The following is a 23309-nucleotide window of genomic DNA, read 5'->3' on the forward strand; positions in this document are numbered from 1 at the left end:
TCTAAGTTCTTTACTTGGATCAACTCATTTAATTGTCACAACTTTCTCAAACAGACATCATTATTTTCTCTATTTACTGATAAGGAGAGAGGCATGGATGGAACCGGTAGAGTCAGAATTTGCACTCAGTTAGCTTGATTCCACAGCTGGTGCTCCTAACCATTACATATATTACTGATTTTGAGATCTGTGCCTTATAAACCATGAATATTCAAGTAAGGTGTTTAACTTTTCTAAAACTACCATTTCTTCATCTGTAAACTAGAAATACCAAACCTTTTGCACAAAGTTGTTCTAAGAATTAAATGCAATAATATAGAAGTGTTTTCTAAAGTACATGAAATTATTTAAATATAGGGCATTATTAATGAAGGAATAAAAAAGTCACACTAAAAACACCTATAATTTTATTTTTAAAAAAGCTAAATTATCTTTTATTCCCTTGTCAACCTCTCAATATACCCCCTGTCTTCTCTCCTTTTTCTCCTTAACCTAGCTTCTGTTTTTCTTTTCAATTCTTTTATTATAATACCTACAAAATTACTTGTATATTTATGCTTAGTCAGAAGTCAACTTAAGAGTTCACTTAAAAATCTATTGTGTCTACATCTCAGAACCCTTTCATCACGACAGCCATGTTATACATGGTGACTGAGTTTATATTAGATCTACAGAAGTCAGTTTAAGTTCTGCAACAGAATATGATCTTCTTATGCTTATTTGGAAAATAAATACCAAGTTTCAATGGAAATTCAGTACACTCAGAAAACACCTCTCTTAAACTTCTAAAAGAACATTTATACTGTTAATCTCTCTGCTATACATAATACTATAAGGAGTATCCTAGTGGATAAAGCTTTCTTCTAGGTCTCTTATTATTTCCTTAAAGTAGATCCTTAGAAGTCAAATTACTGGAACAGTGGAAAATCATTTTTTACAAATCTCATATATATTGCCAAATCTCTTTTCAGAAGTATACTAATTTTTATTCCATCAGCAGTATATGAGAAAAACCAATCAATGTATCCTTCTTGTTACTAATTTCTGAAATGTATCACTATTACTATTATTACTATTATTATCATTGGATAATTTAATGGACTGGTGCCTAGATTTATATTTTCAAAAATTACTATCAAAATTGAACATCATTTAGTCTATCCATTTGTATTCTATATTTTCTTTTGAGATGTTTATACCCTTTTCATACAATTTTTATTAGCTCTTAATGTCCTTCAATCTGTTTTTCTGAGAATTTTGTAAATCAATGACAATAATTTATAGTTGCTACCAATCTTGATTTTTTGATATCTCAAAGACTTCTGCTTTTGTATAGATAATCTTTTTCTTTACAGTTTCTTCCATTGCTTTTCTGCTAAGTAACTCCTCCTTCCTTGAGTTATTTGATATTTGATATGCATTACTATTTTCTTCCAACTATTTGAATTGTTTTGTTCATTTTGATCTTTCATCTGTGAAGAACTTTGAGCAATACAATTGGTTCTCCACCATGTCTGGAATGAGAGATGACCAGAAGTACAGATTTAGACTCAATCGTGGGCAGTTGCTAATGGTTTAGCTGGATGGTCAGGGATTTAGAAGGAATAGGATTGGAAGATGACGACAAGAAATGTTGGGGAAGAAGTATGTGGGTGGATCGCTTAGAATGGGCAGAAACTTTGAGAATATTTGTGTCTCATGTGAATGCCCACGAAAGGGCATCCACTGTAGAGGAGACTCTTAATAATCAGGTGGACAAATGATATGCTCTGTGGATGTCAATTAGCCTCTTTTCCCAGCCATCTCAGCGCTTCCTCAATAGACCCATGAACAAAGTGGCTATGGTAGCAAGGATAGAGACTATGCATGGGCTCAACAGCATGAACTTCTTCTTACGAAGGCTGACCTGATTAACCATACCGCTGAGTGCCTAACCTGCCAACTGCAGAGATGAACATTAAATGCCCGAAACAGCACCACTCCCCCGAGGACGGCCCACCACCTGATGGTAGGTTGATGATGCTGGATTTCTTCCATCATGGAGGAGGCAGATATTTGTTCTCACTGGAATAAACACATATTCTAGATATGGATTTGCCTTCCTTGCCCACAATGCTTCTATAGCATCACCATCATCATGGCATTCTACACAGTATTGCCTCTGATCAAAGAACTCATTTCACAGCAAAGGAAGTACATCAAGGGGCTCATGCTCATTCAATCAACACGTCTTACCACAAACCCCAAAACTCAGAAATGTGTGGCTTAATCCAAAGGCAGAATGACTTACTGAAGACTCAATTACGGTGCCAATTGGGAGACAACACCCTGAAAAAATGGAGTTCTGTCATACGGGATACACTCTATAGTATGAATCACAGACCATTACATGATGCTGTGTTCCTCATAGCCAGAATACATGGGTCGAGGGATCAAGGGGTGGAAGTGGGAGGGGCTATTCTCACTATCAAACCTACTAACCTACCCGAAGAATTTTCGAGTCCCATTCTGGTAACTTTGAGCTCTGCTGGTTTGGAGATCTTAGTCTCCACAAGGTTACTGGTTCTACCAGGTGACACAAGAATGGATCCACTAAACTGGAAGATGAGACTGCCACCTGGCCATTTCGCCATGTGTGCTCCTTATTCACACTACTGAATCAAATGGCAAAGAAAAAGCGGGGAGGGGGTTATCTATGGATGGAGTAGTCGATCCTGATTACCAAGGGGATATCATGTTGCTATACACAATGGAGGCAAAGAGGACTGTGTACGGAACCCAGGGGATTCTCTGAGATACCTCTGAGTATTTCCAATAGTAACGGTTAATGAAAAACTACAGCAACCAAAAAAAGGCAGGGTGACTAAGGACTCAGATGCTTCAGGAATGAAGGTTTGGGTCATTCCACCCTTATTGCTGAGAGTAAGAGAAATATGGAATGGGTAGTGGAAGAAGGATGCCCTAGATATCAACTACAAGCTCATGACCAATTACAGAAATAAAAACTGTAGTAGCTTTGGATATTTTCTCTATGCTTTGTTACATGCATGTATTTATTTGTATAAACTAACCAATTTTTTCTCTCTCTTTTCAATTTTAAAAAGTTTTATACATAAGTTAACGGAGGTTAACTTTACAATTTAGTCTTTAGGTAACAGAATATTCAGTGGATAATTAATATTCGATATTAATTTGAGATAATTAATATACAATGACTGTTGGGACTATAAGTCCCCTCATTTTGGGAAAGAGTGAGAACTCCCTCACTTGTAAGGACAGATGTATCACTAGGTAGAAATACAGAGCCATTTTTTCTGTTGTAAAGGAGTCCAAATGTGTGTAGAAGGATATATTTGGCAGTTGAGTAGACAAAAGAGTTATGCCAGTTAATTTATTGTCACTCAGTTCCCAATTCACCCTTCAATATAAGCTCTGAAATAATGGACAGAATTCCTATAAGCATTTCTACTTTACGTGTGCATAATGTCAAGTTTCTCAGTAGAGGGCACTGGAGGGACCTTGTACGAGGAAACGTTCTCAGGCAGTTTCCACTGCAGCATGGTGGGTCAGCAGTGTAAGTATGAGGATGTCTGGTGGTGATGTGCCCCAGCCACACAGAATGTGCTGTCTGTTGACAATCTCACAGTCCCAGCATGACATGGTAATAGACTTCCCACAGCCCTCTTGATACAGATATCCTGCACTCCAGGCCTCCTGCGCATACTGATTCCCTCTGCTCTTTTCACTCTCTCTTCAAGTTTGTCTTCCACAGTCCTCTTGATGCCACCACCCTCCCAAACAGGAGATTGCGTGCCCCAGGCCTCCTGCCCACACCAGAGCCCACTCCCATTGTTCATCCATGTGGCAGCCACTGGCTACAGTTCTCCCACCCTGCCTGTTTCCTGTTTGCCCTGGACAGTGAACCAGTACTGGCCTGGCAAATCTGTAGGCATTACTCAATCTGTCATTCAACAGGTTCAACTTCACCTTCTCCAGTGAGATCTGTACCCCAGCCTTGAAGATGGGTCCCAGAGAGGGACTTGTCTTGGGAGTCCCCTCAGCCCTACAGTGGCTTATAGACTTTTCTATATCTTATAGGTATTCTTTAATCATGGTTTAATTAATTCTTTACATTAAGTTTCTCCCGTTTAAATCACTGTATGGTTCTACTTCAGACTGGATCCAGACTGCTACAATCTCTGCCTTCATGGAGTTTATAGTACAGCAGAGAAGAGAGACAATTAAAAAAAAAAAACACCAACCTCTTAATAACCGGAAAAATACAAATTAGGACTACAATTAGGTAGTATTTTACAACTGCTAGACTGGTAAAGATTAAGAAGTCTGACAATAATAAATGTTGGAGAGGATGTAGATCAAGAATTCTCACACATTGCTACTAAGAGTGTGTGTTGGTAGAATAGTTAGAAAAATAATTTGTCATTATCTTGTAAATGTACACATTCACATACCCTGTAACCAAGAAATACCACTATATGTACTTTAGAAAATGCTTACATATGTAGACCTATTTCACTCATTTTCCCTCAAGAAAATCTAGTAGTTTTAGAGAAAAACTAAAATTTAAGTATTAAAAAAAAACAGTCAATAGTATTATCAGGATAAACTTCTAGATTTAAATAAATATCATGTACAAAAAGGAGAGCTTTCTCTTTCTTGTGCTGTTTTGTCAGAACGGTTAAAATAATGTAGATGTGCATTTAACAAACAATATCAGACACTATGTAGACTTATTAACCTAGCCTCAATTATGGATATGGGTAAACTGATGTATTTATCTTTCAGTCATCCATATCAGTTACAAATAACTTCAAATGAACTTAACCACCTTAATTTACAATTTACAAAACTTTAAAAGTTTCAAAAGGTCATCTAGGTCAATATTACGCTCATTTTACCTGAATATCCCACTTGCGGTGTCCAACTTTTATAACCTGATCCCTGGGGATTTCCAACAGACAATGGAGTTTTTAGCATTTGAGGATAATTACTATCTCGTACAGAAGATGAGCTCGTACCAAAAGTAAAGTTTGATGCAAATGTGTTTTCTGCATAAGATCTTTTGTTTCCAAAGAATGAACCTAAATTCAAAAAATTAAGTATCAGTTCTTAAAGATTCAGAATTATGCAATGATGTATTAATCCCTATAATTTATATCATATTCACTTTCTATAAAATTTCATCGATGATTTTTTAAAATATAACTAATTACGACAAATTTAATGACATTATTGATAAACAATCTTGTACTAAAATATAAGGAAAAGTGCATGTTAATATGGCTTTGGCTTCTACAAATTCACTGAGACTACCCTTGCTGAAATCATAAACTACCTTCTAATCTTCAATACACCAGATACATTTACTTTGTATAGTAATTATGAGACCTCTTTTCCTCTGTTGACTTCTTCATTCAAACTCTCTCCTCCCATACAATTGGTATAAAGAGAGTTTTATACTCACTTGGATTCAGTTCCTTGTTTAGGTACTTACCTATTGATATATTACCTATTTTACAGGGTGTCATAAAATTTGAAAGAGCATGCATAAACAGCCTAGCATAGTGTCTTGGAACATAGAAGTTCTTAAAAATATACATTGGGGCTCTTTTCTCCTATTCCCCTTGACTTCTATGACAACACTCTATCTTGATTCTCCTTATATCATTTGCTTTTAGTTTCCTATGCCAGATCCTTTTTCCTCTGTCTGTTTCTTTTCTGTTGGCTTCCCAGAGTTCCATATTTTTTCACCTTTTCTCACAAATCACCATTATACATTTCTCTGGGCATCTCATCTATTATCTTGGTTTCTATTCATATCTATTTCCCGACAACTCCAAAACCCTTATATAACTCCTCTCCTACCTTGTAAACCGTGGGTCAGCAAACTTTTTAATAAAGGGCTAAATGGTAAATATTTTAGGCTTTGTGGGCCATATGGTCTGTCACAATTACTCAGCTCTGACACCATAACTATCACAGGAAAGCAGCTATAAACAATATGTAAATGAATGAGCATGGCTGTGTTACAATAAACCTTTATTTCTGGATACTGAAATTTGAATTTCATACAATTTTCACATGTCAAAAATATTATTCTGGGGCAAGCCCCTTGGCTGAGTGCTTAAGTTTTCACAATCTGCTTCAGCGGCCCAGGGTTTCACTGGTTCGGATCCTGGGCACGGACCTAGCACTGCTTATCAAGCCATGCCAAGGTGGCATCCCACACAGCACAAGTAGAAGGACCCACAACTGAAATACACAACTATGTAATGGGGGGCTTTGGGGAGAAGAAGGAAACATTTTTTAAAAAATAAGAAAATAAAATAAAAATTATTTTTACTTTTTCAGTCCTTTAAAAATACAAAAACCATTCTTAGGTCTATACCTGCATTGTTCAATACAGTAGCTACTCCTATGTGGCTACTCCAAGTAAATAAAGCAAAATTAAATAAAATAAAAAATTCAGTTCCTTAGTCAGACTAGCCAGATTTCAAATGCTCAAAAGCCACATTTGCCTAGCGGCTACCATATTAGACACCTCAAATATGGAATATTTCTATCATCACAGAAAGTTATATCAGATAGTGTGGCTCTAGGTCCCTATATCTAACTCCCTTTTGGATATAAACATTTAGATTTGTTCCAGAACTTCTAAATATCCAAAAGTGAACTCATTATCTTTCCCTCAAAATTTATTCTTTATTACCAGTCATGGTCAGTTGTACCATTTTGTACCCCGTCACCCAAGTCATAAACTTAGGAGTCATTCTTAACTCCTAGTTCATCAGTTCTAACACTCAATCAGTGACCAAGTCATGTAATTCTTTTTTTTAATATCACTAAAATTTCTCTCCATCTCTACTCCTACCAGCCCATTTTAAGCTCATAGCTTCTTCAGGCCTTTTGTAAAAGTCTCCTAATTGTTCTCCTTGCCTTCAGTATTATGCCTCTCTAATCCATTCTTCATCTCATAACCAGTGATCTTTCTGAAAAAGAAATTTCTCCTTTCTTACAGTTCCTCAGTGTCTCCCCATATCCACTATCAGATAAAATCTAACTTCTCTGTATGAGTCCCAGCAGGAATCAGATGACACATTCAAACTAGGATAATTTAAGGGGAGTTTGATAAAAGAAATATTTACAAAGGTCTAGAGAGGATGTAAGGATATCATCACAAAGAAGTGTGTAGAACCAACACACAGTGTGCTCCTTTACCATCCCTAGGCTTAAAGGAGCTGAGGAAAGGAGTGGTTACCAGAAACTGGAGACAATGAAAGTGCTGTTTCTTGTTCTCAGATTACTTTTAAGTTTTTTTTTTCCTTCTTCTCTCCAAAGCCCCCAGTATGTAGTTGTGTATTCTAGTTGTGGGTCCTTCTAGTTGTGGCATGTGGGACATCGCTTCACTATGGCCTGATGAGCAGTGCCATGTCTGCGCGCAGGATCCGAACCGGCGAAACCCTGGGCTGCCAAAGCGGAGCGTGAGAACTTAACCACTCAGCCACAGGGCCGGCCCCTCAGGTTACTTTTAGACTCTAAGACCCTTCTTCAAACTTCTCTTAGTTCTCCTCCAGTTTCCTTGCTCTCTATTTTGCTGTATCTTCTTTATCTTCTCCACTCTGGGCTCAAATATTGGGTAACTTCAAATCTTCTCTCTCAAGTTTCTCTTCTTAGCCCTAGATCCATATATTCAATTGCCTTAATATGAATATGGACATCCCAGAGGTTTCTTCACACTCAACATGTCTATAACAGAATAGACATGCTTTTCCCTCTAACGCTTCTCCTACAAAATTCCTTTTATCAGGAAATAGTATTACTATCTCTCCAATCACCAAAGCCAGAGAGACCTGTTGTTGGCATGGCAGACAAAACCTTTTTGCCTCCCAGATGGAATTTCTACAAGCACTCCAAGTTTATCTATATCAGATCACCCTTCCTGCTCTAGCCAAACAAAATTATTTGCAGTCTACAAGCGTGAAATACTATATCATACATCTTTTGTGTCTTTGCACATATTTCTCTTTCTTAAGAATGCTCTCTAGGGGCCATTCCTGTGGCTGAATGGTTAAGTTCGTGCGCCCTGCTTCGGCGGCACAGGGTGTCACTGGTTCGGATCCTCAGTACAGGGACATGGCACCGCTCGTCAGGCCATGTTGTAGCGGCATCCCACATAGCACAATCAGAGGTGCTCACAACCAGAATACACAACTATGTACTGGGGGGGCCTCGGGGAGAAGGAAAGAAAAAAAACAAGGATTGGCAACAGATGTGAGCTCAGGTGCCAATGTAAAAAAAAAAGAATGCTCTCTAGTTTCTTTTCTCCTCCTTCCCTTTAGCTGACATTCTTTGTCTTACTTATCCTTCAATATCTGCTCAAGCTGAACTTCCTCTGCAGAATTTCTTTTGCCACTTTTGTTCTCCTACTTAGAAATACCTGAAAAATCTGTAAATACCTCAAATATACTTACCTTTTTAAAGCGTACTTATTGATTTTCCCTACTGAACCATAAGTTCTTTGAGAGCACAGAATATTCTTATCCTCAGCTCCTAACATAACTATTTAATCTATTTTGGCCTTGGCTCCCTCTGTAAAATGGGGACAAAAGTAAAATCTGTGCAGAATTATTGTGAGGATCAGAGATACCAAATGCCCAGTAAGATGCTAGAACAGAGGAGTGCTCATTAATTAGTGGATGTTATTAATATTGTTGAAAATAAATGAGTGACGAAACATTTCATGAAGAGGGGATTATATTGACAATGTAAACACGCATGTTGCCTTGGAGGAACACAAGTAGCTCAGTTAGGTTAGAAAATAAGGTAAATATTAAGAAGCAACGGGCAATAAGGCTGTAAAGATTGGAAATAGATTCCAAATGGCCTTGGATATCCTCTAAAGAGTTTGATTTTTTAATTGCAGATACAGAGCCACTGATTTATGCTAATCGGCAAGGGACATAAGATTTTCATTTTCCATATGACTCTGGTGACACCGTAAGTAAGCTGGCAAGAAGGAATCCTTAGCAGTTTGATGAAATAATTCAGACATAAAATTATGAGGGTCTGTCATGGCACAGAGAGAGAAAGGGACAGAATCGTTTAAAAGAAAAAGACAAGACTTGTTAACTATTTGATGTTGTGAGTGAGGGAATACTTGAATTACTGAAGTCTTCTAGGTTTAAGATTTAGAAAACCCAATGACTGAGATAAAAGAAACAAGGAGGAGCTGCAGAGAGATGAGTTCAATTAATCACACAGTGAGCCTGAGGTGACCTTGGGTCTCTCACTAGAAACTCCACAAGACAGTCTGACACAGGAATCTGGAGCACAGACGGCATCTGAGCTGTGGCGATAATCACATCCAGGTAGAAGTGGCCTAGAAAAAACTCTAAGGACAAACCACTCGTTTGGGACTAACAAGGGTGAGTATAGCAGTTGTCTGGGAGGCAGGTGAAAAACACGGCAGAGTGGAAATCAAAGTAAGAGAGTTCCAGAAGGGCCCGCCTGGAGCCGAGCGGTTGAGTTGGCGGCTCCGCTGCAGCCGCCTGGGTTTCGCTGCTTCAGATCCTGGGCGCAGACACGGCACCCTCGTCAGGCCACGCTGAGGCGGCGTCCCACATGCCGCAACTAGAAGGACCCACAACTCAAATATACAACTATGTACTGGGGGGATTTGGGGAGAAAAAGGAAAAATAAAAAATAAAATCTTAAAAAAGAAAAGAGTTCAAGGGAAGGCTGGTCAAGAACATCAAATACCGCAGGAACGTCCCAGGGACGAACTGAAAAGCGACCACCGCGTTGGGCACTCGTTACTTTACCGCTGAGCCGCAGCGTCGTGTGAAAACGTTGTGTGACGGTTTCGCCATGACTGGAGCGGCCGAATATAAAATAAACGAGTTGAACTCGCCCTGAAGAACATACGTTTTTTAACAGTAAACATATTAATCACCTGAATAAGATGAAATGTTAAATTTAATCTACTCTCATCCCGTCCAAGAAGGACCTGGAGACTTAAGTTCAGCAGCCAAGAGGTTCGCCGGTCCTATCCCCACACGTCCTTTGTCACAGGCCCGCGGAGGGGCGGGGAGAGGGCCAGCACGCCGGAAGTCACTCGAGCCGGCCTCAGAGCGGGACGGTCCCTCGAATTCCCAGAGCACCGGTGCTCACCCTCCAGCCGAAGCACGGCTGAGTCCTCTGGCAAGCGCCACCCGCTCCCCGGATCCCGGATCCCGGCCCACGGGGACCGCCCCCTCCGCCCCCCACTTGCCTCGAGCAGGCCCGGCGCTCGGCGGGAGGCGAGGGAGACTGCTGCTGCTGCTCCGGTCGCCTGCGGCCCCAGACGTGCCGGGAGGGGTGGGCGCAGAGAAGGCCGGGGCCGAAGAGCGGCTCCCAGAGGTCTCCCGGAATCCGAAACTGTAGCGGGGACCCTGTGACCGAGCCACTGCCGAAGAGGAAACCACAGGAACGGAGGGCGAGGATGACGACATCTCAGGCCTCAGCATCCTCACAGGCCTCCCGAGGCACCAAAAGTACGAGACCTGCGAGCGTCCCGTCGTGGAGCACAAAGGCAGACAACGCGGAAAAAGGCGGGAGGATGGCGCGCAGGCGCACGGAGCCGCAGGACGCCGGCCCGAGGCGCTTCCCACAGCGCAGGCGCAGAGCCCCAGCTCGCCGGGTCCGTTCACCTTTCCCCAGCCACGCTAGGAATGTACTCCGAGCCGTTCCCAGTCCCACCACCTCGCATGGTACCTGGTTATGAGCTTTATCTTAGGTGCAGCCCTCCTCGTCCTGACTTACCTTCAGATATCAGCAGAACGGAATTCTTTAGCGTCCATCAAATAACCATCCGATTTGGTGGCACCATTATTCTCATAGCACCCTACTTCCCTTATCGCAGGGTGTTTGGTGCTTAACATTTCCTATACACACCCAAATACACTATGTTCTTTTTAAATATAAGAAACTATCTATGCACCGGGTGCCTACAAGATGGTGAAAACAAATTCAATGCTCACACATTAGCAAACCATCTAACATGGGTCTTCTGGCTAAATACAGAAAAGCCACTCTCACAGCTTAAATATCCACAGCCTGCATCATCACTGTAAGATTGCCCTTCACCCAGCAAGCACATGGCCATGTGCACAGTAAAGTAGGAACCAAAGAATGGATGAGACCTCTTGGATAGTTTCAGTTCTCAATCTTTCAATTTCTAGTGCTGTGATTTCCACAGAGGTATGCATAAGAACAGACCACAAATTCAAACTAGCTTTGCATCAAATGACCGCCTTTGGGAAATTAAGTTCTGTGCCTGTTTACTTCTCTAGAATATGGAAATAGTACCAATTTCAGAGATGCTAGGATTGGGAAGCATACCGTCACGTCTCTTAATGACGGGGATATGTTCTGACAAATGTCATTTGCCAATTTCATCGTTGTGCAGGTATCAAGAGTGTACTTACACAAACCTAGATGGTATAACCTACTACACACCCAGACTATATGGTACTAACCTTATAGAATAACCACTGCATATGCAGTCCATTGTTGACCAAAAAGTCATTATGCAGCCCATGACTGTACACTTGGATACTATTACTAGAAGACATTCATTTAAACCATCACTGAATTCATACAACCCTTAAGTATCTCAATAATCAGATATTCACAGCATAGTTCACCCACATGCAGTGACTGCAGTCCTCAAAACTCTCTTCAAATATTTCCAATGACACCATTTAAAAAAGATTATGCTCCATCCAATGACTTCCAAACTTTCAGAAAACAAAATAGTGGCAACTCAGCCCAAACTCTTTAGTTAATTGTCAAAATGCTAGACACTTCAAGAATCTCATAAAAGCACCGATTTTCAAGATGTTAAAGTTGACATTGGTCAACGTGTTAAATGAATCATTACTCAATGTGTAAAATTACTCTTAAAATGACTATTACATATTACAGAGTACAGCAAACATGCTTGAGAAAACTTCAACTTCCATCTCAAGAAAAGCGTTCACTAAAATATTTTTTCACCAAAAATGTAAAACTGTTTGAGAATGGTTATGCTCATTTTAGTCTTTCTTGAAAACACAGGTTCAAAAATGTGATGTCAAGTATCAAGTTGTTTCCTTATTAGGAGGGGAAAAAAAGGTAAGTCTCTTGGGTAAATAGCTGGCATTCTGACACAAAATGTTAAAAAATGAGAACAAAGTGTAACTCAGATTACAATCCTATTCTAAGATAGTGACTTGTCATTTACCTGTATTACTTTGTAACGAACTCAGAGTAACCATAAACCTAAGAAATATTCACAAATTTCAACAGCCATTATTTTTGTGCATCTTTTAATTCATATATGGGATTTATCAATTTTTCTCAGTTAACATTCTCACTGACAGACCAATTTACATTAACTATCGTTACAAAACATATAAAGGGAGCACATGAGAAAAGTCAAGCAGAACAGAAAACTTCTTCAGCTAACAAAGTTTGCTGTTACAGAGACATACAAATAACAAATACATTGATGCATAAAATACTGTACTCAGAATGATAGCATTCCAGGAGGAAATCTAAAGTTGAAGATACAATAAAGGTCTGTATTTTACAATATGTATAATAACTACATAATTTATTAAAATTAACACAATTCATACAAAATATTAACATAATAGTCATTTTTAAGTTTAATAAGCACTTCAAATACAGAAATGTTAAGATGGCAAAAACTATACTAAGCAACTTTTGCCTCAATGAATCTAGCTCACGAGTTCAGGCTGAACATTCATTCTCCGGAGTACTTCTTCAGGCATACAGAAAACAGGACTAACAGGTTTAATCTGTTCTTCTCCCAAAAGTGACAATCCAGCAATTCCAAACAAAGTGTGAAAAGGATCTACCTATTAAAAAATAAGAATTTATAGAGTATTACAAAATGTAAACTTCTAAAACTCTGCTTCTGAATGATTATTTATAGCCTATTGTATTTCCTTTACTTGAATGCATGCTTAAAGATTTCTAAAGAAAAACGATTTCAAATTATGGTTGTTTTTAACACAGGACTTTTACTATAAAATAAATTTTGGCAGTAAGTGATGAGAAATTTCTGTAAACTTGTTTTATATCCTTCATAGATTCTCAAATAAAAATTACAAAGAAATTGGGCCCGGCCCCATGGCAGAGTGGTTAAAGTTCTGTGCGCTCCGATTCAGCAGCCCAAGGTTTATGGGTTCAGATTCCAGGCACAGACCTACTCCACCAGCCATGCTGTGGCAGTGCTCACGTACAAAAAAACAGAGGAGGACTGGCAGAGGTGTTAGCTCAGAGTTAATTTTTCTCATACAAAAGAGGAGGACTGGCAATGGATGTTAGCTCAGGGAGAATTTTCCTCAGGAAAAAAGAAAAAGCTACAAAGAAAGTATCCAGCTTTCAAAGCAAGACTTGGAATACTTTCCATTTCTAAGTCTGGAAAGGCTTAGAATCATAAAAGTAACACGAACCAACAACGACAATCTAACTTCCATGAACATGTCAGAAATATACTTGCCATATCTCCTGGCCTGTCTGCAAATCCTCCTGTTTCTTCATCTTGACATGCTAAGATGAAACTCCGCAGTTTCTCTCTATCAATCCAATGAAGCCTTCCAATTATCTTTAGGGAAGCCAAGACCCACCATGAATAGCATACATCCGGTAACTAGGAGGAGAAAAAAGCCACAGAAAGTTGCCACAATTTTACTCTCTAAACATTGGGGAGGAGGGGCGGAAATCAAAGGATATACTGACATGCAATTTGAAATGCTGAAATTAATAAATATGATTGCTTAGAAATAAAGATAATCACTTGAAAAGAGAAGACCACACACTCCAATCCACAGAAACCCATGCTAAATGTCTGAGTTTCAGTGCTCAGTGACAACCATCCATCCGCTTTTATTTCTATCTGCGATGAATGCCTAACTCAGCCCCTTATCCAAGAGGCTGGCAGTAAAGTTGAAATCCACCGTGATGTACATACATGATTTCCCTAGGTAGCACATTTTCAACAAGTGCTGTCCAGGTAGGTCAGCACTTTTTAACATACCTGCTTAAAAAATCACCTAAAACCTGGCTCCTTAAACCATGGCCACCTGAGTTTAAGAAATGCAGAAGATCCCAGCTTAGGCTGAGAAAGAATCATGTCAACAAGATCCCTGGGTCATTCACAGGCACATTAGAAGCTGCCCTAGATTTTAAGTGCAGGTTCTTGGCAATCCCCACCCCAGACCATTTTCTAATTGTTCAAAGTTGCCCAGGTTTTTCATTAGACTTTAACTAGAAACCACCTGTGGGTGTTTCCCTACCTACCACCACCCCCCTACCCCCACCATGGCCCCCTTAACTTGGATATCTTGAGCAAGCAAAGTTAAAAATACAATGACCCAGATGAAAGCACCACCATGCCCTACCACATTTTAGGTCATGGGCCCAACAAAAGCTATATAGCCCTTGGGTCAAATCTAGACTACAACAGAAGCTTTTCTTTTTTTTTAAGGAAAATTAGCCCTGAGCTAACATCTGCTGCCAATCCTCCTCTTTTTGCTGAGGAAGACTGGTCCTGAGCTAACATTCATGCCCATCTTCCTCTACTTTCTATGTGGGATACCTGTCACAGCATGGCTTGACAAGCAGTGCTAGGTCCACACAGGGATCCGAACCAGCGAACCCTGGGCCGCTGAAGCAGAACATGTGAACATAACTGCTGTGCCACTGAGCCGGCCCCACCAGCTTTTTGTATGTGCAAATCGTCTTAAACATTTTACATAGTTTTGTGACAGGAAAATCATATAAAATACAAGTGCATCCATAGTAACTGTACTGGAACACAACCAGGCCCATTCACTCCTTATTGCCTATGGCAGCATTTGCTCTTCAGGGAAGTTAATGTAGTTGCAACAAGACCATATACCTACAAAGCTGAAAATATTTACTACCTAGCTCTTAAGACCCATAATGTGTGAAAGCTTAACAGGACTATGGACTTGTGAAGGAAAATGTAATTTCCTTTCTCCAAATCAAAATGTCAAAAATTGACTTTTTCCTTAAAAAATTACTAAAAATTTTGAATGAAAATTTTGTAACCTATTTTTAAAAATCTTTTTCTGGGCAAACCCATTGTCCTTTCACACTCATAAACACACATGGAGACTCCTGTATAAGATGCATGTGTTCACTTAACAACAGTCTTTTGCTGCCAGATACTAAGTTTTTAAAGCACGATCAAGTGCCTGGCATAGGTCCAGAATTAAGAGATTTTGAAGAAATAGCTTTATTTCAATGCCTGAAAAATACAAGGCCTTCAGAAGCATAGGGAAAAATATCTTCTAAGAATTCATATTATGTCTGAATACAAATATATTTTAAAGCTAATGTGTGAGTGACATCACCATTAAACCCTGTAGCAAACCCTGACACACTGCTGTGATGCCCAGGGAAGGCAGCATGACCTGGAAGTCCAACTACTTTCCTCAAGATCATCCAACCTTTGAGTGATTATTCAGAACGCTCCATCATGGGAGCAGACAGTGTGAGCTCCAAGCAGTTGCAGCAGATCTGCACGTCCTTCTGAAGGAAGGCTGTGTGTAATGCTGATGGGCAAGAACACCATGATGCACGAGGCCATCTGCGGGCAGCTGGAGAACAATCCAGCTCCAGAGAATGAGGGCTTTGTGTTCTTCAAGGAGGACCTCACTGAGATCAGGGACATACTGTTGGCCAATTAGGTGCCACTGCCCCACGTGAAGTCACTGTGCCAGCCCTGGACACTGGTATGGGCCCAAGAAGATCTCCTCCTTCTAGGCTTTAGGCGTCACCACTAAAATCTCCAGGGTCACCACTGAAATCCTGAGTTATGTGCAGCCCATTAAGACTAGAGACAAAGTGGGAGCCAAAGAAGCCACACTACTAACACTTCCTCCTTGGAGTATTTGCCATTTTGTATTCGCCAGATAACTCATGCGTCTACTTCAGGACAGGGAAGACCAAGAGGCACCTTTGTCATAAAAAAAGAGTATCCGAAGATACCATGTACATCTTTTCTTCAAGAGTGTCTTTTAAATGGACACCAGGGTTAGTAAGCATTTCAACCCCACTTGTTTTACTTTTGCCAAGGGCATTTTTAAGGAGGTACAACGGAAAAATTGGCAACGGGAGGAAGTTAAGCTCATTATCAATTTACAAGAGCAACATCGAAAAATCTAAGACAAAGTGGTACTCACTCCAGGTTATAAAGCTATTAGAACAGTTTATCTTACGAAACAGTACCTTTTCTGGTCTTCCATTCAGTCCACCTGACGGTAACTGTCGTTCACAAAGCCACCAACCGAGTAAATCAGAATTTACTTGATGCAACTGACTGGTAATAGCCAGGAATCCTGTGCAACAATAGATCTAAAATTACAGACATAAAGTACATGTGTATAATAATGTTTCAATAATAAAATAGTGATAAAAACTACTCAAATTATTAAAACTCCAGTTTGTTTAAAAAATTTGCTGGTAATTGAACAGTTAGAATTGGAAACAAGTAAATATCACATGACTAGTTGAACAAAACCAAGTATACTATTACTAGCATTCAATTCTGCAATGAAATACTATTCCCACAATTTCTTCAGGGATAAAAGCAAATTTTACTCAACAATCATATATATACAATGTTCTCTGGCACTAGCAAATAGGCATTCAGAATAGGCAGGAAGAGAATGTTTTCATTTGCTTAGTTAAAAATTAACAGAAAATCAAAACGTACTTTTGGTGATTACAAACCTACTTATGCTTGCCTGGATCAGAGGGTTCCGCCAAGGCAGGAAAGCATATAAATCAAACTATTGTAAAAATACCTTCCTTAACCAGCAATTAAACAATTCTTAAGTAACATCCCATATTATATTACATTCAGTCAGATTAACTTCATTCAAATTTAACAGACACTGAAATTGCTATTAATTTTCCCAGTTTACTAAATTGGTTATCCCTTTCAAAATTGACACTACATTTTAATCTACATGAATAAATTACCTGCCCAGCATGGGATTCAGAACCTGGCCTGCAACCAAATCCACCATCAAAGTTCATACATGATAAAACAAACTCGATTGCCTTTTCCACATTAATAGCATCCAGTTTCCCCTATAAACAGAAAAAAATATGCCTATTAAACTCCAGAGTAATCATGGATGCTTCATCATTCCAATACAATATTCAAAACTTACCAAGAGAGCCAAAGTTGCCACTGCACAAAAAGAGAATCTTGTGTCAATTTCTCCTAAAAGCAAAACGGGATCAAAACAAAAAAACCTAAGTGTTACCAGAGGTCTCTGATCATAATGGTGCAAGTTAACTGAAAAGAAACACTGTATAACTAACATGGTTAAATTTCCAGAGTTCAAAAGTTTAACATTTACTTTTAGGTCACCAGAAGGAAAGCCACATCTGAAGTGAAATCACTTTACTTCTAAAGAAACCAAGAACTAGAAAAATGCTTTGTCAAAAATAACAGTAAATTATCTTAAACTGCTTACAGAGCGCCCAGAAAGAAAAGGTAACTAACTAACAGAACCAAAAGGACTAGTCAATTTCTAATTGACATAAACTTACCCTATTATATAAAAGCAGATTTTCACATCCCATGAAGCAGCTGGTCTCTCCAGGCCTGCACTGTATTCAGCCCTAAAGCAGAGATTATCTACATTTATCAAGTAAAATACTATTCCCTCCCTCCACTCAAATATTCGGTAAGTTTGTAAAGTTTTTTGAATATTTTTCCCCTGCCAGTAAGCAGTTTTTTAAAAACTTTACAAAGTCACCAAATACTGGGGAAAAAAAAGACACCTACCTTATCTTTTAGACTGGCCCCCTCTGTTCCAGTGCTCCTGTATGCTGCTATAACTACCACAGTGCATGCTGGAACTGCCAGCAGACCATTAACTCCAGTTAGACCAGCTGCTTAGTGGGACCTGAAAAAATGAAAAACTTAAAAAATCTCCTTATAAATTATTAGCAAAACCTCTGATGCATTGTACTTTAAAATTTGCAACAAAGCCTATTACTACAATAAACACCAAACAGGACATTGGTACTTTCGGTAGCATGGATTAAATGGACATTACCCCAAGTATCTCCAGCAAAAGAACCATCTTCTTTCTGTAGACTCTGAACATATTCCACAACTTTATTTACATCAATAACGTTAATACTATCATACAGAGTAAGAATCTGTAACAAAGAGAGACCATGTTAAAAAAAAAAAAAACCTCAATACTGCTAAGTCTGTTCTATTTCTCCCTCAGCTACCTCTTAACTTGTCAGGCAAGCAAAGTGCTCTGGTCTACGTACATCATGAACTTTTCTCAAACACGAAGACTATCTTCCATGCAATAAAATTATAGGTATTATTAATAAACCCAAACATTTAACCATAAAGCATTATTTTTCTCATATAAATTTTAACTTAGCATTCCAAGAATCTTTATACTAACCTACATATACAGAAGACTTTAAACCCTTATTTGTGGATCTTCATAACACCAAAAGTTACAACATTTAACGCCACCTAGTGATTTTCAAATATTTACATATACTGTTGATCAACATTTTACCATTCAAGGTCTCAGTGTAATTTTAGAACTTACATCAACTTTGGATTCAGTTAATACATGCCATCACATCACTGACCTTGCAGAATACAGACTTCATTTGAAAAGATACGGGTAACTTTTTGACATAGATACTGATTTTGTGACCTTCCTAATACCTGGTTTCAAATTCCCCTTTCAGGTAAGAGAATACACTACCAAGACTGTTGAATTTTAATTAGTTATTTACCTGAACAGCACTAAGAGTGTACAAAAGATGAGGATCATGTCCGATACTAGCACTTATTCCACCACACTCATGTTGACATGACTTAATAAACGTCAGAATTTCTTCTCTGTTCATGCGATGTAGTTGTCCCATGAGATCCATTACGGTCAGACCCCAATAGATGCCACTCATTCTCAAATACTCAGACATACAGTATTCCTAAAATACACAATTACTTTAATGTGCCAGTTTGAACTGACGCAGGGTTAGAGATTGAACACAGAAAGCTAACTAGCCATACTGTTTCTTTTTAATTCACTTGATCCTATCAGTAGCAAGTTCGGATTTGTAGATGGGGGCGGGGGGGGGGGTCAAACATTTATCTGAGAAGCCTACAATAAACTCATCTGTAATTAACACAAATAGGGCTTGAATCTCTCCAAAGAGACAAAGTATAAGCTAATAAAAGATCTACCCTTTTCAAGTTTGAGGACATTTCTTTTAGAGTATGTACAACGTATTTATTAGATATCCATTCTTTTAATATACGGACTCTGTACAAAATCTGTTATCTATTAGCAAATGACCTAACTACTTGGAAATCAAAATGGCCAAAGCACGCCAAAGGTTAAAATAGCTAACAGTGGCTAATCAAGGAGACATAAAAACTGGTACACAACAGAGTACAGAAATAAGTTTTTGCTAGTCTTCAAAGTGTTACATTTTTAAAGGTTCTGAATCACACAGGTGGTCTTGGTAGTTTGCTGTGAACCCAAACTTAGGGTTTAAACAATCAGCAGGTGAGCACTAGATAAAAAAGCAGGAATTGGGTCTGGTACAGTTGCTAAGTGGTTAAGTTCAGGTGCTCCACGTCGGCAGCCCAGGTCTTGGCCGGTTAGGATCCTGGGCACGGACATGGCACAGCTCATCAAGCCATGCTGAGGCGGCGTCCCACATGCCACAACTAGAAGGACCCACAACTAAAAATACACAACTATGTACTGGGGGGGCTTTGGGGAGAAAAAGGAAAAATAAAATCTTTAAAAAAAAAAAAAAAAAGGCAGGAATCAAGTCATCCTCTAACCCTTTAGCCATCCAGGGAAAAAAATAAACATGGCCCTAACAAAGCCATACAACGTTGTGGGAACCTACCACATTTAAGTCAAGAATTCATCAATACTAGGTGTTTTCCAAGCTGGTAGATAATTGAGCTGTCTCGATACTACAGGGGAAAATAGTTACTTTCAGTTGAGTTGTTCATTACTTTTTCTAAGACTGTCCCAGAGAGGAAAACTATTCTTCAAAGTTTAAAACTCAAGGCAAAGCTTTTTCAAGGTCTCAGCGTAATTCTAGAGCTAAAGTGTTATTACACATCAGCCATAAATTCAGATAATACATGCCAACACATCATTGACCTTGAAAGTATCACCTCAACTACAACAGTAAAAATCTGTTCTGTACCTCAAACCTCTTACAAATCGGAGCAGGAGGGGAATCTACTTTGTCAAGCCCTCTAAATAAGTATTGGTAAGGACCACTGTTAATTCTGACTGACCCTCAACCTCAGATATGCAAAGGCACACTCAGTGAAGTTCAAGGACATAAATTCAGTCCTTGGCATGCAGGAGCTGGATACAATTTTTAAGAAACACGGGCCACAAATACTGACCTAGACTGACTGCTTATGCAGAATAGTCTAACTCCTTTAAAATACATTTTTCAACATAAAACCTTACATACATAATCGTCTTTCTTTGAGCCATATGATGCGATATAGTCTGCATGCTTCTCCAATAACAGGATGTCAGGTGCATCTGACTTGATAATAACATCCTTCTGCGGTGTACCCTTTCAAAATAAAAAGGTAGTGATTTCATCAATGTTTATCTTTTAATGTTTGACGCCGTAGTATCTATTCAATATATATGTGAACCTTTTACTTTGATTTCATCTTGCTATACAAAAACTTCCAGTTTAGAAATTGCCAAGTATCTGACTAAAAGGAACTTAAGCACTAAAGCCCTGTACAGGTTCAGGTATTTTTCAGGTCTCAGAGTAATTCTAGAGCTGAAGTAGTAATAATCAACTTTAGATTCAGAATACATGCCGGCTCATCATCGACCCAAAAAATTATTACCCTCATCTGTTATCGTTCACTTGAAGAGATAAGTAAAATAAACACCATAAACTATGAAAACTTACCAACTCAGGGTAACTTACCGTTTACATGTGGCAGAAAGCAAGCCGAAACATTAAAATAAAAACCTAGCTAGCCCATAATTTACAGTTAAGTTCTTTAATGAAAGTTTATTAATCCTAGAAATTCAGGTTTCAAAGCACCTCTACACACCCCCAAAGCTGTTCAATTTATCAAGGGAGCAGTCCCTTTAGCCTCATCTTCTCCAGCTTTAGTCTGTTTCCGCATTTGCAACAAGGCCCCAGAAGCCTTGTTTCTCGCATTTATTTAGATCTTTGCGCTGGAGACTGCATTGCACTCACTTTAAGTAGGTCATAACAATTACCAAAAAGGACTACGTACTAGTAAATTTCCTTAAGACCCCATTTAAAATTTACTAGATGTTCAACAAGATCACATCTCTAATGATTCTAAGGATTTTGAGCCATAAGAATTCTATATACGTAAGGAAAAAAGAACCACCAACCGGCCTGGCTTCTTTGCGGGATTAAGAAATCGGGCTGTTGAATCCCGAGGCCCGCCGGGTAGGAGGAAGCCTGGGTAAAATGAGAAGCAGCAACTGGGCCCGCGAAGTCTGCAGAAAACGCTGAGTAACCCTTCATCCTCTCGGAGCCCTCAAGAAACCTTCCAAAGCCCGTGTCTTAACCCAACTATTCTCCAATACTTGGCAAACCACTGTATGGTGACTGAGGGCTCAACATTATCCTAACCAGTCTCTCCCCGACCCGTCTGGACAGCAGTGCCAAATACACCCTCACTCACCATGTCCGAGAACGAAAAGAGGACTTGGCTAGTTCCTGGGCAGATTTAGGCGGCACGCGCCTGCGCAGAAGCGCCCTCAAGTCCCCTCCGCGCCCCGGCATAGCTGACCATACTCCCGCCTGAAGGAAGGAGCAGTTCCAGGGCTGCCCTAGGACCCCACCGAGTGCTCGAGGCTGTCCTCGCTGCCTGCGCCCAGAGGCTCTGCTGCGCGTTTTCGCGTCCGATGATTGCTTCAATTTGTCTGAATACAGTTTTAAGTAATATTTAAATATCTGAATTACTTTTAAGAAATCATTTGTTCTTGAAGCTCTTTGAACTCTGGAGATCTGAAATGGCTGGTGATTGGTAGGGTTCGTGCACGTCGTAAGTGTTCAGTAAAGGTGTTTTGAGTGAATGTTAATGAAATGTCACATTCCCCTCCTGTTTGCCCTGTCCACTCGGGGTCCGGCTCCCTCACCCGCTCCCCCATTTCTTCAAGGAAGGGCTCATAGCCAAAATATTTGGAAATGACTTTCAAAAAAAGAAACACCATGTGCTTTTTACGAGCTTTCCACAGAATTCAGATTTGCTAGATGCGTTATTACAGCTATTTTCATTGGTGCTTCCTTGGGTCTTCCATTAGAAACTATTGGCACCCCATACCCTTAAAATTTGTTGCACTCCGAAACGATTTGGAGAAAGGTTCCTGGCGCAGTGACGTAGGTGGGCTATCAACTGAGAGTGTTGACTCTACTGTGATGACAGATTTTATTATTTCCTCCCTGTAAGTCTGTTGATAGTCCCATTTATAGTTTGAGGCTACTTTATTAAATGCGTGTACGTTTAGAATTATCTATTTCTGGTGATTGAGCCTTTTATCATTAAGTGACCGTCTCTAGCCCTAATACTTTTGATCTTAAAAAGTTGCCTTGTTAAATATTAATGTAATTTCCCCAGCTTTCTTTTGCCTTTGAATCTTAGGGGGGAGGAATATGGTGGAGTGAGGGAAAAAAGGGAGAGAGAGAGTGGTCAGATCTCTTGGGGAAAGTAATGCTCATAATAATAAATACAAGCATCCGATGCAAAAAACAACATTCAGATTGAGTCAATAACAGCTAGGATGAAAAGTAAGCCTCACTTCTTACTTTATATGTTCATTCAACAAATATGTATTGGATGCCTAGAATGTGGCAAATATTACAAATTCTAGCAATTCTTGTAAATACATTCAGCAATTCTATTTCTAGGTATTTATGCTACAAATATACTCCCTTGGGTATGAAGTCACATATGCAAAAATATTCATAGCAGCAGTCGTTGTAATAGCAAACGATTACAAGTATTTTAATTAACCATCAAAAGGTTAAATAGACTGTGGTGTATTCATTATAGAGACATTAAAAAGAAGGGGGGGAAAAAAGAATGAGGAGGTTCTGCATATATTGCTATGGAAAAATCTCTCAAATATATTAAATGAAAACAAAAACAGAAAGTGCCAAACTAT

At 39.3% G+C, this 23309-nt stretch overlaps 2 protein-coding genes, 3 non-coding genes and 1 pseudogene across 10 annotated transcripts in view; 1 reads left to right on the forward strand and 5 right to left on the reverse strand.

The window, feature by feature from the left end:
• The window catches only part of MSH4 (mutS homolog 4), an 83059-nt gene extending 72421 nt beyond the window's left edge, over positions 1-10638 (reverse strand). For 2 of the 3 annotated variants that reach the window (XM_023641839.2, XM_023641838.2), the window contains exons 1-2: positions 9974-10340; positions 4920-5102 (exon numbers count right to left, since the gene is read on the reverse strand). In XM_023641839.2, the coding sequence (XP_023497607.1) occupies positions 4920-4998 (79 nt within the window). In that variant the 5' untranslated portion in view covers positions 4999-5102; positions 9974-10340. Of the gene's footprint in view, positions 1-4919; positions 5103-9973 lie in introns of all 3 variants that reach the window. The other variant, XM_001918273.6, reaches the window with a different exon arrangement.
• A 1713-nt stretch (positions 10639-12351) lies between these two features.
• RABGGTB (Rab geranylgeranyltransferase subunit beta) lies at positions 12352-21991 on the reverse strand. 4 transcript variants are annotated; one of them, XM_005610488.4, is made up of 9 exons: positions 21827-21991; positions 20608-20715; positions 18889-19086; positions 18174-18279; positions 17277-17329; positions 17083-17193; positions 16327-16452; positions 13571-13720; positions 12352-12923 (listed from the first exon to the last, which is right to left on the reverse strand). In XM_005610488.4, the coding sequence occupies exons 1-9, from the start codon at positions 21827-21829 to the stop codon at positions 12783-12785; spliced, it is 996 nt and encodes a 331-aa protein (XP_005610545.1). In that variant the 5' UTR covers positions 21830-21991; the 3' UTR covers positions 12352-12782. The 4 variants fall into 4 exon arrangements, with proteins under 4 accessions (XP_005610545.1, XP_014595669.1, XP_070123580.1 ...); XM_014740183.3 differs by having other exon boundaries at positions 17277-17296; positions 21827-21966; XM_070267479.1 differs by having other exon boundaries at positions 12352-12919; positions 13567-13720; positions 21827-21966.
• On the forward strand, positions 15487-16014 carry LOC138923989 (large ribosomal subunit protein uL10 pseudogene; annotated as a pseudogene).
• Positions 18668-18739, reverse strand: LOC111773697 (small nucleolar RNA SNORD45). The gene has a single exon (XR_002808391.1). It is a non-coding gene; the product is annotated as a small nucleolar RNA SNORD45 (small nucleolar RNA).
• On the reverse strand, positions 20200-20283 carry LOC111773696 (small nucleolar RNA SNORD45). The gene has a single exon (XR_002808390.1). It is a non-coding gene; the product is annotated as a small nucleolar RNA SNORD45 (small nucleolar RNA).
• LOC111773699 (small nucleolar RNA SNORD45) lies at positions 20912-20990 on the reverse strand. The gene has a single exon (XR_002808393.1). It is a non-coding gene; the product is annotated as a small nucleolar RNA SNORD45 (small nucleolar RNA).
• Positions 21992-23309: the final 1318 nt, after the last annotated feature.

This window comes from Equus caballus, chromosome 5 (genome assembly GCF_041296265.1).
Source record: "Equus caballus isolate H_3958 breed thoroughbred chromosome 5, TB-T2T, whole genome shotgun sequence".
NCBI classification, from domain to species: Eukaryota; Metazoa; Chordata; class Mammalia; order Perissodactyla; family Equidae; genus Equus; species Equus caballus.